This window comes from Spodoptera frugiperda, chromosome 12 (genome assembly GCF_023101765.2).
Source record: "Spodoptera frugiperda isolate SF20-4 chromosome 12, AGI-APGP_CSIRO_Sfru_2.0, whole genome shotgun sequence".
Taxonomy (NCBI): Eukaryota; Metazoa; Arthropoda; class Insecta; order Lepidoptera; family Noctuidae; genus Spodoptera; species Spodoptera frugiperda.
Genome location: NC_064223.1, coordinates 8,552,515 through 8,568,003, shown reverse-complemented (window position 1 = coordinate 8,568,003; position 15,489 = coordinate 8,552,515). Strand labels below are relative to the sequence as shown.

General features: G+C 37.2%; 2 protein-coding genes and 1 long non-coding RNA gene across 7 annotated transcripts; 2 read left to right on the top strand and 1 right to left on the bottom strand.

Annotated features, from left to right (window-relative positions):
* Positions 1-32: 32 nt before the first annotated feature.
* On the top strand, positions 33-1,496 carry LOC126911252 (uncharacterized). Its single transcript, XR_007705767.1, has 2 exons — positions 33-1,161; positions 1,304-1,496. It is a non-coding gene; the product is annotated as an uncharacterized LOC126911252 (long non-coding RNA).
* A 242-nt stretch (positions 1,497-1,738) lies between these two features.
* Positions 1,739-15,323, bottom strand: LOC118262875 (uncharacterized). 5 transcript variants are annotated; one of them, XM_035574521.2, is made up of 19 exons: positions 15,057-15,323; positions 14,844-14,976; positions 14,218-14,343; positions 13,799-13,939; positions 13,545-13,613; positions 13,282-13,447; positions 9,606-10,215; positions 9,266-9,435; positions 8,715-8,857; positions 8,105-8,289; positions 7,921-8,025; positions 7,440-7,600; positions 5,094-5,198; positions 4,738-4,908; positions 4,058-4,250; positions 3,575-3,653; positions 3,289-3,411; positions 2,952-3,092; positions 1,739-2,680 (listed from the first exon to the last, which is right to left on the bottom strand). In XM_035574521.2, the coding sequence occupies exons 1-19, from the start codon at positions 15,071-15,073 to the stop codon at positions 2,654-2,656; spliced, it is 2,865 nt and encodes a 954-aa protein (XP_035430414.2). In that variant the 5' UTR covers positions 15,074-15,323; the 3' UTR covers positions 1,739-2,653. The 5 variants fall into 5 exon arrangements, with proteins under 5 accessions (XP_035430414.2, XP_035430412.2, XP_035430413.2 ...); XM_035574519.2 differs by having other exon boundaries at positions 3,575-3,746; positions 15,057-15,234; XM_035574520.2 differs by having other exon boundaries at positions 3,575-3,746; positions 8,105-8,280; positions 15,057-15,226.
* LOC118262877 (uncharacterized) lies at positions 10,722-13,242 on the top strand. Its single transcript, XM_035574524.2, has 2 exons — positions 10,722-10,974; positions 12,290-13,242. The coding sequence occupies exons 1-2, from the start codon at positions 10,836-10,838 to the stop codon at positions 12,832-12,834; spliced, it is 684 nt and encodes a 227-aa protein (XP_035430417.2). The 5' UTR covers positions 10,722-10,835; the 3' UTR covers positions 12,835-13,242.
* Positions 15,324-15,489: the final 166 nt, after the last annotated feature.

Sequence of the window (15,489 nt, the reverse complement as noted above, 5' to 3'; positions counted from 1 at the left end):
ATAGACCCAATAAATGAAACAAGGAATTATATTAAAAAATCTTTATTTATAATTGTAAATAGATAGTACAACACACTTAGGTGGAATAATGAAAATTAAATATATTTACTATAAAATACTTAACAATAATTATTTTTAGTACCTTCTTACCTAGGCTTGGTTGGGAATGTACAATTATTAAAAATAATATCCAATTAACCCAGAGGTGGACTAAACCTATAGAGCGCCGTAGGCAAGCACCTCATAGGAGCCTTTGATGTTTTTAGCGCAGCTCCACTCCATGGGCAATATGGGCACGTGTGTCTCGTGGCGCCTCTCTGTGCTCTAGCGCCCTTGTTAGGTACTTGTCTAGTTTACCTTAGGCTCTAAATTAACCTATAGTCCGCACGATCTGAGAAGTCAACTCCGACAGTTATCATGTACTGAGAATTAAATAAAATCGGTTGCTGTTTAATGACCGATTCCAAAGTCATACCTATCGAGTAAAAATAATTAGAGTTTGTACCAATCACTGAATTAGAAAATATAATTATGTCTCAAGAACTTCCGAAATAGTGTGAGACTGCGTACGGCATTGATGAATCAATTAACCTAACCGATTTAAAAATAAAATTAATATGATAGATCTGAACAACGGATAACTGACGTGTAACATCGATCACTAAGGTAACAGATTTGAAGGTTTGAAATTGTAATGGCGGCCTCTTGGTATTAGGTATTATCTTTTAAATAATTCGTCTATTAAATGCATTTCTATAATATAATGATAAATTTGATGCTTATAAATTATATCCTTATGAAAATGTATGAGTAGGTAATGAATGAAATAATATTAGATATGAATTAGTTTTTTTTCAGTAAGTATTTACGTGAACGATCCAAGACATTCGTAACATGTTATAGCGGTACATAGACTGACAAAATGTCAGAGTTGACCTCTTAAATTGTGCCGACTATAATAACGCAAGTCCGGCATAATATAAAATAATCTCTTAAATTGTAAGTACCCACATAGCATCAAAACGTACCTACTTTTCTTTTACCCGACTGCGCCAGAAGGAGGGTTATGTTTTTCGAGTGTATGTATGTATGTATGTATGTATGTATAATTGTTTGGCACGCTCTGCAGCCTAAACGGCTTGATGGATTTTGACTTGAGAGGTGTCGTTAGATTCGTATTTACTGTGAGAGTGACACTGGATATATCAAAATTAAAAAAAAAACAAAATGGCGGATTTTTGGCGCCAAATTCGAATATTTCTCACTCTCTAGCCTAAACGGCTTGATGATTTTGACTTGAGAGGTGTCGTTAGATTCGTATTTACTGTGAGAGTGACACTGGATATATAAAAATAATAAAAAAACAAAATGGCGGATTTTTGGCGCCAAATTCGAATATTGCTCACTCTCTAGCCTGAACGACTCGATGGATTTCCGCTTGATAGGGGTCGTTTGATTCGTATTTACTGTGAGAGTGACACTAGATATATCAAAATGAAAAAATAATAAAACTAAAAATAAATAAATAAAAAAAAAGTAATTTAAAAAACTAAAAAACCCGACTGCGTTTCTTTATAATATTAAAATGAAAAAAACAAGGAAGTCATCGTAAAATTTAAGCAGTCGGGACCCATTCTAGATAGCAAGCCGTATGTGCCCTCACAAAGTCTTTATATTTAGAATGGGTCCCGACTGCTTAAATGATGTGGGGTTTTTTCATTTTAATATTATGTTTTTTTTACTTAATGTGCAAGAGAAAATAAGTTCTTTCGATTTAGGTATTTAGGTTGCAAAACTCTTTTTATGCGGATAGAAAACAAATAAAAGGACAATATACTGACTGCACAACTGGGAGAAGCCCAGTCAAGCTCCACAGAAATTTGACTTAAAACTAAGTGGGTCCTATGTGTGGGCTGTTATACTTGCTTCCAATAATATCTAGATATGGCAAAAACGCTTAAGCTCACGGAAAGTTCTAGATTCCTTAAGGTCCGTATAATAAACACCTGATGAAACAATTAAATAATCTAACAAAGTGTTACGTTCATATTGCCAGAGTCCACACTCCCAGAGTATCTGATGTGCGGACTGCTTGCAAGTCCGTTGTTGAACATTGCCACCGCAGTGAATCAACGAGTTTAAATGAGGACAATTTGCTCCTAAAGTTACCATGGCCAGTAAGACATTGGGCAACGCAGTGATCCACCTCTAACCATATCAACTCCAGCCGCCCATAAAAGTACGGGTATTTGTCAGCCCGTACAGGGTCCCCGTAGCATACGCATTCCAGGTAGGTTGCTCCGTATGAGTATTCTTGCGAATGTTACATTACCCGGGGTTTATCGGAACATAGATCGACGTGAGACACAATCTATTGTGTCTCATATATACCGACAGACAAGATGTTAAGAAGAATAATAACGAGAGCGTTCTCCCGAGCATTCCAACAAGATAGAATAAAGTACTGTCAAGGCTGACGTCGACTAGAACGTGCGCTAGTCTGCTAAAGAAAATGTTTGTAGCAATGTTTAGCTCTATGTTCGGCTCGGTTCGTTGTTCAGCTCGAAGCGATGTTCTCTCGAAGTAATGTTATAATATAAATATAATAACCAGGTTCTTATACCAAGGATAAGTAAACCTATTCATACGTGTTTCACTGTTTTGACTTTTGCTTCAATATCTGCAAGTAAAATTGACAACACAATAATTTTATTATTAGCAGGTAATTAAATTAATCACAGCATAATACATTATGATATAAAACACTACCACTGATGGACAGACATCCTACATTAGAATATACGGATCTAGGTACCCCAAATGATCGTTTCATTACCTACTATGCTATAATTATAAGTACCTAAGATGCACTAAAGGGTAAACCTTTCCGAATAAGGGTCCTTTTTGTTAAAAAGAGTATTTTATGTTCTGACCTATTATCATTAACTTACCGATAGTGATTCTCTACTTTTCTGCATCTGTGTGAGAACGTAGTCGGTGTCGTCTTGCTCTGAGTCCACACACGAGTCGTCTGGCTGTTCTCGTTGCGTTGCGGAGTCGATATGTCGACCATCGCGCAACAGGGGCCTCATCTGTTAACATTAACCACTTCATATTCATTCGTTCATTGATAGGATAGATAGAGTGGGTATTTTACCTGATTAAGCAAAACATGATCCTAAACAAAATTTCTAAATGTTTTCGTAATAAGGAGTATAATAAGTACTTTTTGCGGTAGGAGATACTAGGGTATTTCTGTAATAAAATATCGTAAAGATCAGATCTTACAAATTCACATTTGATCGGCGTGAGGCCTTCCTTCCAAAGCTCTTTGGAGAGTTCTTGTGCCTCAGGTGTCATCCACCTACGTAGGCCACCGCGACGTCGCCGCCACCGCAGCGCCGCCATCCCCTACAAACAGCCAGGAATTGCACTTTTCGCTCAAAGTGTCGAAACAATCTATCTACAATAACAATAGACCAATTGATTTTAACAAATACAGCTACTATGCATACTTACAAGTGCAATTCCTCACTGTTTACAATATAGAAAATAAGTACTTATAAAGATATACCTGCATGTCCTGGCTGCTAAAACACTTTTTAGTGTCGTTCTTGGAGGTCGACGTACAACAAGGGTTTTGTGACTGGTTTCTGCAACGTGAAATCATTTCCTTGATCGCATCACATATGATAATGCAAGGGACGCTGACAAAGAATATCACGTTGAGGATAAATTCCATGGATCTGCAAATTAACCAAATAAAATGAACTTGGAAACGTTTCCGTAATCCTAGGTCATTTTATCATCAACGTATACATTGTTATTTTACATATCGGGTAAAAATTGTAGGTAAGTAGGTACCTACTTAGGTGTCACTTGTAGGATTACGTACACCGCGTATGGGTTTTAAAATAGGTCTAACTTATACACATTTTTATGCATAGAAACAAAAAGGAAATGGGTAGTACTTATATTTAATTCTATTTACTGCAAATCCCCAAAAGAAATGATCATACATAGACAGCACACCATCGCAAATATTAGAAAGTCTTACCTGCTTAGCATACGAACGGTCTTCATTTTTGTGTCAGGATGTACAGGGTATCCTTGGCAGTCGTATTCAACTTGCCGACACCGAATACTTTCTTCATAATAATGATCGATTTTTCGCGGGAACTGCACCATCTGGTCTAAGCCCCACATGCCAATACAACTGAAGACTAGCCCCAAAATAGCCTTTATGCAACCTAGAAAACAAAAGAGTAGCGTGGAATTAAAATGTGATTTGACTGTAGTCAATCACGCTCAATGTTGTAATAATTGTGTGATAGTGATGTTGATCATAACTCATTCGTTCCCTATTGAGAGAGACAAAATACAAATGGTGAATGTTCCGATCGCCTGTTCATACATTTTTCTTTCGCGGTATACTCTCCGTACATAGACACTTTTTGCTCAAAACTAATCACTTTATCATTTTTCTACGGTCAATAATCCGCATATAACTTTTTGGTAAATAATTTGCATTATATATTGAGAAAAACAGTCTTGAAAAACGTGAAAAATGCGGCATTTCTTTTACTAGTGTGAGTGCAATTTGACAATCAAACATACCGCAATGTTTGGATAGGTTATAATATTAAACGCTAGATGGCGTGCACCCGATAATGTAAATTTGAAGAATCATTACTAATTTATAACAATGGTTTTCATTTTCATTCATGATTTACTGACCTAGCAACAAAAGCGCCACTATAACGCCTGTAAAGATGATGAATATATTGAGCGTGACCACGTCTTTGTAACAAGCTGAGCGAGCATGTCGAGTTCTATCACGATTGGAGAGGCCAGCAGCCGACTGACGAGCTTCGGGCATTTCACGGCACAGTAACCTGGGATCATCAGCTATAGCAAAAGCATAAATTAAGAATTAGTTTACACTTACGGCATAAACAAAAAAAAAATATGCGTAATGGTATTTATTCTCCACTAACCTTTGGGTGTTAAAGAGAAGCAGAGAGAGATAAAATATATAATCATTTAAGCGTTAAGCGAGTTAAGAATGTCTGATCAATAAAAATTGAACTTACTTAGACAAACACAGTCACAGTGCCACACGCAAAAACATCGGTCTCCCTTTTTCACAGACACTTCTCTTACTGCTACGGACTTTTCCTCATCGTTCACCAACGAAACTGTGATAAATTCTTAGGAGTTAAAATGTGCCATATGTTCGTTAACTAAACTGCTCATACATAATTATTAGATTACTAGCTTTCCGCCCGTGGCTTCTCCCGAGTGGTAATCAGTTAAATCGTGCGACATGGTGAGGCGTAGCCTATAGCCTTTCCCAAGGTATAGAGTATTTTTCAAAATTGGTTTAGGCGTAAAAGCATAACAAACAGACAGACATACAAAGTTACTTTCGCATTTATAAAATTAGGTATAGTAGGGATAGAGCAGTGGATCCCAACCGGTGGTCCGCAGAAAATAAATAATTGGCCGCGATGTGAAAAATACGCAGACAGAGGTGTACTCTGTCCAATAATTAAAGAGTTCGAATTTGGGTACCCCTGGTATACAGGGTGTCCCTGAAATCGACGTCCAACGGGCACCAGATGATCAGCAAGGTTCCAACTGTTATCAGAAAAATATAAAAAAAATTCTAAGTCCTACAGTTTTTAAATTACAGTGACTTATGTGTTATCCACGAAAAAGTACACCCTGTGCCAGTCTTTTGACTCTTGTTGCTACAAATCTTTATTTTTTCGTCTGCAGTCTTCCTTACATTATCCTGAATAGTGCTCCAGTAATATGGAATCATAAATTCTTAGCCAACTGCTTTAGATTGGAAAACATTGTTAGTTTTAGAGGAATCAAATACTCTGAATAAAATTTACACCTTACTTTAAGTGCCTGTACTGAATAAATTATGTATGGCGCTTGTAGTGGCAAATTTCACCAAAGTTGGCGCATTTAATAAGGATTATAAAATGGTATAGCACTTTGCAAATTATTTTAAAAATTCGACACAAAAAAAGATTTTTCAACGAAACTCCGTTTCGATGAATTTATTTGAACTTACTAATATTTCTTCTAGTGTACTCAAATCATACGTTACAACCTCGTATGCACTAGACAACACTTTGCACGCGATTTGTTATCATCATGTTGAAAATCAGCGAGGTTCTCTTGTCAAACAACATTGTCTGTCTACTCATGATTTCGCTTGCAGCTTTCGTCGGCAATATTACTAGACTTACTAGAGGAACTGATGTTGTGTATCATGTTTCACTAAATAATATTGAATGATTGCAATATGATGTTCATAGTGCATCAAACACATTATCAAATGTGTACAGCATATCGACGCGGTAGTGGTACATGAGCCCTTACGCACAATTACTCGTCATATCCCCATCAAAAAAAAAAAAAAGAAATGGGTGAATCCCCCGATTAAGTTACGTGTTCATGCCTTGTGATCAAATGCGGGATGAAGCATCAAATATTCTTTAGTTTGTCGAGAAAGAGTTATTTGCACCGTTACAAGGAATTGCAGGTAAAGCAAAAAATAATTTAAAAAACAAATAATCAACACGGCGCAAAAAAAACCAGTGCTCAGCTAAAATGCCGAACCCCGAGTACGATGGCTCGAGATGCACAACACCAGTTCGTCTAGCGATAATATTGCCGACGAATGCTGCAAGCGAAATCACGGGTAAACAGACAATATTGTTTGACAAGAGATCCTCGCTGATTTTCAACATGATGATAACAAATAGCGTGCAAAGTGCTGTCCAGTGCATACGAGGTTATAACGTATGATTTGAGTACACTAGAAGAATTTTTAGTAAGTCCAAATAAATTCATCGAAACGGAGTTTCGTTGAAAAATCTTTTTTTGTGTCGAATTTAAGAAATAATTTGCAAAGTGCTATACCATTTTATAATCCTTATTAAATGCGCCAACTTTGGTGAAATTTGCCACTACTAGCGCCATACATAATTTATTCAGTACAGTCACTTAAAGTAAGGTGAAAATTTTATTCAGAGTATTTGGTGCCTCTAAAACTAACAATGTTTTCCAATCTAAAGCAGTTGGCTAAGAATTTATGATTCCATATTACTGGAGCACTATTCAGGATAATGTAAGGAAAACTGCAGACGAAAAAATAAAGATTTGTAGCAACAAGAGTCAAAAGACTGGCACAGGGTGTACTTTTTCGTGGATAACACATAAGTCACTGTAATTTAAAAACTGTAGGACTTAGATTTTTTTTTGTATTTTTCTGATAACATTTGGAACCTTGCCGATCATCTGGTGCCTGTTGGACGTCGACTTCAGGGACACCCTGTATAGAGTATAGATTCAGCTTCTGTTGTGTACCCAAGTCAGTTTAATGTACTGTACACCGTATAGTGGACTTCAATACTTACCGGAACATTGAGCGACATCTACAGGAATCTCCATCGGCAGCTCTAGCCTAAGAGTCCGTGTATGTCGCGGAGGGATCAGAACCGGCCCCGCCATTGTCACAGGTTTATTTTTATCGTTTATCAGATCAGACAGGGCTGGGCCACAGTCTCGTGTGATAACCCTGGATTAATATTTTCAATGTATTTGCATTATCAAATGAACTTGTGGAGTAAAATAAAATATTCTAATAATAAATCTCCCGATCGATTTCGATTACGGTGGTTAGTCTAACTAAACAAGGCCACTACCTACGCAGGAGATATTATATACAAATGTGTGCACAAACACAGGTGCACTCATTTTACACCGAAAATGCCATTATCACATTTTAGCCGGCGCGAGAATCGAACGCACAGCAGACGGTCACCCAACCACTGCGCCAACGGTGCGTACTTGTGTATTACAGCGGCACACTATTGAATAATAAACCATTTATTTGACCTGAACCGGGCAGCAGCTAATCCCGTGTTTCCAACTTGAAGCGTAATAACAGTCCGTGTTTTACGAGAGCTATCCGCAACAGCAATTGCGATTCGTCCCGACGCACTGTATCAGAGAGCTCAATTAAAAATAAATCAGAATTAATTTAATTTACTTTTAGATTTTAATAGTTTAGTGTAGTTACCCGACACGAACGAGCTCATTTTCATCAGCGCGTGCCTCCAAATCAATTTGAGCATGATGTGGCCGCCGATGCGGTATTGTTAAGTATTTGTTGGTACCATGGAAGGCAATGTTAACTTTTTCTTCCTTTCCAGTCAGTATGGCTCTAGATGTGCGCACGACCACCCTTCGGCGACCCTGTAAATACTGATTTATTTAGGGACGGACCCGATAAACTTTATTATACATTACTAGCTTCTGCCCGCGGCCTCGTACATGCAATCCTGTTTTTTTCGTGGGATTTTCAGTAAATTCTTCGATAAAAAGTATGCTACGTCCGTCTCCTGGTTCCAAGTAACACCCTCACCAATTTTGAGCCAAATTGATTTAGCCGTTATTGAGTTCTAAATAGGTTAATTAACTTTTATCTATGTACAGGTGTCCCTAAATTCGATTTCCTAGTGGCATCAGGCATCGGCAGCTGTTATCAGAAAAATATTAAAAAAATTACAGTGGTCTATATGTTTTCCAGGAAAAAGTTTTTGTCCGCAAGGACGTTGACTTCAGGGAAAACCTTTATACTTATAGATTTGTCGTGTTATATTTGATTACTCTTTAATGTATTTATTTACCCGTTCCCTTTGTTCCTCCGACCTCGAAATGTATTCAGAATCGGAGTTGGTATCGTTGCGTCCGTTAATGTTTCCATCCTCATCTTTCAATCCTATTACGTCTTCTTCAGGGAGAACGATGTAGCCTTCGTCGTCAGAGTCACCTTGTAACACAGATACAGGTACTTATTATAACTATAGAATACTCGTATATAATAATTATAGTCCTATATGCTCGTATATATAATAGTAATTATAGAATACTCGTATGCACATTGAATATTGAATGTCAGACTGCACGGTTGGTGCGGTGGCTGGGCTGGCGTGCAAAGTGAAGCAGGTGCGTTTCCTGCATGGAGCAACTCTTTGTGTGATTTACAAATTGCTGTTTCGGGTATGGGTATCATGTGTATGTGAAATTGTATGTTTGTAAACGCACTTACGACACAGGAAAAAAGCATAGTGTAGGGCAGTGTTTCAAACAAAACATGTATAATTGGACCCCAAGTAGCTTGAGATAAAAGCAGGAAGAAAAAGAAAATAGTAAATCCAAACAAGTAACCTCATCTTACCATTCAGCTTAGTGCCGTTTTCGTTATAAGAAGAGGCTTCTCCATGAATGGGTGCTAGAAGGCATAGGCTGCTGGATGGCAAAGAAAACTCGTCTCTGGGTATCCACTCAGCAGGACGATAACGAACGTTCAGATCCTGCCCAGTCCATTCAGGAGACGTTGAACTTACACTGCAATATAAATATAATACATAACACCTTAGGGTATTATATTTATTTGGTTAGGTATAGTACAGCAACCCTCCGAATCCTCTGATACTTTGCATCGATGGTTTTTTTTTCGAACGTGTGTACTCACTCCCTACCAACAATCAGAGCGCAAAAAACAATTCAAAATTTACCTAGCTAGCTCGCCTTTGGTCAAGTCATTCCATACAGTTTTTCCGTCAGGCGTACTTAATTTTTCAAACAGCTGCACGTGCACTGTGTACCACAGTTCTGGATGGCCGATCTCGTAAACAGCATAGTCTCTCTCAGATTCTCCACCCTTTTCTTTCGATTCTAGATTTTCTTCATATTTATCTTCAAATCGCTTCGTTGTTAAAGTTTTAGTTTCTTTACTTCGAGGCGATGAAGGGCTTGTTTTATGTTTTTCTGAATATTTATTTCTTCCCGATTTGGATTCGTTTTCTTTGGCATTTGAATTTTTTGAACGAATCAGTTTTTTCAGACGACTTCTCTCATCGGCTTTAGTAATTTCATTAGTTAATGTCTTAGTCACGAACATTTCTGGTGTTTCTTTTTCATTGATAATGTTAGCAGGTCTTTCAACAATATCATCATCGATTCCCTGCATAGGACCTCTGTCCGAATCCGATATGTGATAGAACCCATTTTTCGAATCCCATTGTTTATCATCACTGACTTCTTCAACCACAATATTATGTTCATTGCGTTTGCTGCGTTTGACCAACGTTGTGTTTAAAATATTGGCATACTTGTAATTATCAACTAAAACAAAATTAAAATTTAATTCTGTAAATTAAGACAAAGTAAAAGTAGTAAGTACTTATAGTGAGATAACTTCTCCGTGCGTTAAGTCTGTGTATCAAGTTAATTTTCTTCTTGTCCAAAAGGCAGGAACCGAGAAACCCAAATATTTGACTGTACAGTTGGTGCGGTGGCTGAGCGACGAGTTGCCGTTCAAAGTGTAGCGGGTTCGATTCCCGCACGGAACAATTCTTTGTGTGATCCACAATTTGTTGTTTCGGATCTGGGTGTCATGTGTATGTGCAAATATAGGTAATTATGTTTGTAAACACACTCACGACACAGGAGAAAAAGACACAAGAGAAAAAAAATATAATTGTGATAAATATAAAAGTACCTAAGCAAGACAGATACAATGTCAATATTGAATAAATCCTGACTGTTCGAATAACGCCAATGAGAAAGCGTTCTAACCGGTTTTATAGCACCGGTGGCCAGTGTTCAACACAAAAACCGGTTTGAATGTAAAGGGAGGGCTCCGTGGCTCCGTCCGACATGCAGAGCCACTCGGCGCGTGGAGCGCAGGCACGTTGCGTCTTGTGTCGCGAACTTCGCCGCGTTCTATCGCATAGTATAAAACAATGGAAAAATTCATACAAGCTGTAAGAGCACATCCCTGTCTATGGAACCCACAGCACCCGCACAATGCCGATGTTCACGCTAGAGGGCAAGCCTGGCAAAACGTTATTGAAGAAATTAACGACAGTTCTATACCAAATAGTAAGTATATTTCTTCGCTACTCACACATTAACACATTGTACGGATTGTACATTGTACCTACCTCGGCTACCTACTAGAACGAGTGTTTTGAGGACCGTTCTTTTGTGTCATTGTGATACATGGTCAAAACCAGTTTTCCTATGGCAGCGGAGTGAAGTTGTTTATGTTTTAAATTTTAATACTGATTGAATATTGTATTCTTAGGTACTTTGCGTTGTTATTGACTCATATTGTGAAAGTTCTGATTAGTTTATAATTGAAATGGAGTATAACGTAAAAGATATAATGATAAGTAAATAATGTAAACAAGCCATTGTCTTGTCAATTTATTTTAAGAAACCATAGCCATATTATTACGACTACACAAGAGACGTGTACCTACTTATGTAATTACATTTACAAAAAAATATATAAGAAAAAAATTGCTCATTCAAGGGATTCATATGCGTCCACATTGGCATGCGCCGCTCTCAAGCATGTCGAACTTATAAGTTTTTTAAATCAATTTTTAACAATCGTTATAAAATGATATGCATAAAATATGGATTATGATAGGTAAAGGTAGATATTATATTGTAGGTACCTGTACACATACACCTAAGTATTATAAGTGTGGTTTAATCTAAAATAAATGCTTAATGTACATACCCAGTACCTATTATTTTGTTATGCTTTGACGGCACGGTTGGAGCGGTATAGTTGTTCTAGCGGATACAGTGTATTATGTGCGGGTTCGATTCCCGCAACGCAGGAAAAATCTTTTTGTTTATCTAATCGAAATATTAGAGTCCCGGGTCTAAGAGGCATGTATATGTGAATTTGTATATTTGTACACTTACATTTAATCATGTTTTACTGCGTAACAGTTTGGCGAGATTACTGAGACAATTATTATCACGACTTCATGATACTGGAGAAAATTATGATATTTTTTTTTAATTTGTTTATGTGTGCGACTTCGCATAATCTAAGCTACCTTCCCACTAATTATGAGCCAAATTGGTTTAGCCGTTCTTATAAGTTAAAAATAGATATAGTGACTAACACAACTTTTATATGTATCTATACATAAACAATGAAGTACTGAATGTAATTTTTTAGACATTCGAGAATGCGAATACCTGCTGACAATATTGACTTAAGAATTTGGACAAATTTTTCCAAGATTTTATTTTGACAACTTCTGTACACTCGAGGTGGCGCCGCCGGTGATAATACACGGTGACAGAGGGTGCCGATGTGTCTACTACCGTGTATGATTTTGATATCGAAAACCCCTGAAAAAATATCTAAAATAGTTCCTATTTATTTCAGTTAAAACTGCACGAACCGAATGGAGAAAACTTCGTGACAATCATCGAGAGGCTTTGAAGAGAGCTAAATTAGGACAAAACAAATTATTACCAGCTCAAGTAACCACTTGGAAATATGCAAAAGCTATGCAATTCCTTGAACCCCATATGAAATATCGCATTTCTGAAAATATAGAAATTGATCCACCTATAATAATAGGAAAAAGTTCTGAACACGATGTTTCTACGACAAATACAAAATCGGATGTTATTCCACTCAAACGCCGCTGTCCTGACCCTGAAGAGCCAGCTGCCTTGGGAGTAAAGCCACAAGAAAAGGAGAAAGACGCACTCGAATCTTTCTTCAATTGTATTTTACAAAGTACTAGAGAAATGCCAAACTGGATGCAAACACAAGTGAAGAAAAAAATTTTTGCAGTCATTATAGATGCAGAAGAACAACTATCATCTCAAATGCACACTTGGCAGAACCAAAAAAAGGATGAATACGAAAATCATGTCATCATCGAAAGCAACATAAAGACTGAAATCTTTGAGGACACCTAGACATTTACTGATATTACTTTTGCAATGTGTTTTAATTAACCATTTAAGAAAGTGGTAGATTCCATAAACAATCTGGTAAAGTTGACTATTAATACCTAATAAAGTATTTGGTAAGATAATGTGTAAATGATAATGATGTGTTTAATTGTTGGGTTAAAACCCAGAGAGCGCCCTAGGCAAGCACCTCACAGGTGCCCTTAATTATTTTTAGCACCGTTGTCACTCTATGGCCAGTTGGGCACGCGTGTCTGACGGCGACCCTCTGTAACGTGGCGCCCTAGGCACTTGCCTAGCTTGCCTTAGGGTCTAGGGATAACACGCTTCTATCCCTGTATCTAACCTACAGAAATGCTGTGATTTATGAATTACACGGAAAACAATAAATAACTAATTTACAGTTAAGTACTATCAAGTGTTTCATTTGTTTTGAAGACGTTGAAGACGTACCACAACTCCTGGTTTGGTAAGTAGCAGACGTGACAGAGAGTGTGGCAGATTCCAGAGGTTGGACACTCAGAGCGAGTGGAGTCATAGGGAAGGTTTGTAGATGAACTTTATGATTTGCTGTCCATTTTTCTTTCCTTAAATGACTTAGATCCCGCTCGATACGATTCTGAAACAAACGTTTGTTAAAACAGGTAGTCACATTAGTTTGCTTTACGTTTTCAATCCTAGAAACATGCGATTTTAACAGGTAAATAGGAACTCACTTTTGAATGTTTAAAGTTTTTGCCGCTAATAGGTTCATCTTCATTGTCTAATAAAACTCCGCTTATAGTCTGAAATTATACGTAGATAAATCTGAAGTTTGTTGTTTGAACGCGCTAATCTCTGGAACTACTGGTTTTATGAATTAAATTATTATTATTGTGTTGAATAGTTTTATCATTTATCCGGTGAAAGGTGAAACCGCGCAGAAGTAGCTAGCTAAACTAGTGTAATAAATATTGTAATGATTCCGTACATCAACCCGGCGTAGCTTATAAGCCTGGAGTGGTAGTTCTCTCCGAAGTCGCAGGATGTACGGGTCTAGGAGACGTATCCGTTTCTTGTTTGTTCCCTCAAATACGTGTTCGATAGGTAAGTATTCATCTCCTGAACTCGTCTGTAGAGGACCAAGTAGCCATTACAAGAAAACGAATAAATTATTTCCATTATCGACATTTATAGTTATTTTAAGTTTGTATGTTATTAAATTGTGAGTGGATTGATTTTTGCCATCCATCAGGTCATTGATTATTATCATCAGTTAGTTGAGTTGAATTGAACGAAACTGTTGTATCAAATGACTAGCCCACTCTTATTTCAGCCAGCCTCAAACCATCGAGCAGAGCCTAATTTAGGTAGGTAGGTACCTACATAATAGAATGTGCTGCTACTCACCGTAGGCTCGCTTGTAATTTTGACAGTCACAGCTAATTTCTTGTTGCAGTCGCGCAACACACTATGCTTGAACAGTTCTTCTCGTTCGAAACGCACTGATTCAGCGTCCGATGCTACGCTTTCCTCCTAAATAAACAAATACGGCCAAGTATTTCAATAAATATCGTTAATTAATGTCACCGTATTTTGCTATTCTGATCAAAAACTCTTCCAGTTTTATCCTGGAGTCCTGGGAGTTTTATCCAGGCAGACAGGTAGTAGGTAGGTACCTACTAAATAATTGAATAATTTTGTTAATAATGATTGTTGGTACTGAAGTACTGGAATTAAGAGAGTCGCTAAGTTGAAAATGCGTGAAAATTCGTCAGACTTCGTATGTTAGCAGCTGCTGATAAACCAGTGCATGATCGGATATAATCTAGCACTTTCCGTACATCTTCCTACGTACCCTTGCTATTTTAGGAAATATTATTTATCGGGGTGTATGATCACGTTATGTATACCTACTACCTACTAATAGTATAGGTATACTACTGTATCGTTCAGTCTTCTGCTTAGTCCCATAATACAAGTACCTACGGTACAGGTAACTTGACCTAAACTAGCAAAAAAATAGCGACACGTACAGGTTCGCAGTTGATGAATACAGCTCTGACTTCCACACACGAATTTTCTTCAGGGTTACGACCAGACTTATCTTCAAGTTCATCGAAAGCTGTTGATATGCAGAATTGAAAGATGAGGAAAACTATTCCTACCCTGAAGACAAAAACTATGTCAAACATGTCAACTAATTCATCAGTTTATTTTACTATTACAATAATAAGAAATATGTTAACCATTTCATTTTCCACATATCCTTTCACTTTGAATAAATCAAATGATGCAAGGTAAATAATATTGTTAAAAACATCATTAAATGACAAAACTAGACAAAATGTCACGACCAAAAAGAGAATATAGAAGGTGAATTATTTTTTTTTATTCTGAGAAAGGTCGGATGCATGCCGCATGCCCGTCGGCCCGTACTACAGCGCACAGCGGTTATGCTTTTGTCGAGTCTTCTGAATCTACAATTTGATTTTGTTACCTATTTTACGCCTTTTCTCTGAATTTGGGCGACATAAATTATTTTTATCTAAATTTTAATCTTTGCCTAAAACTTTTTTGACAAGGAAAATAGAAGTATGAAAAATGTTTACTTTATATTATGTATGATTATTCAGAAACGTTGTTAAAAGGTTTATAATGAGTTAAGAGATAAAAGAAAAA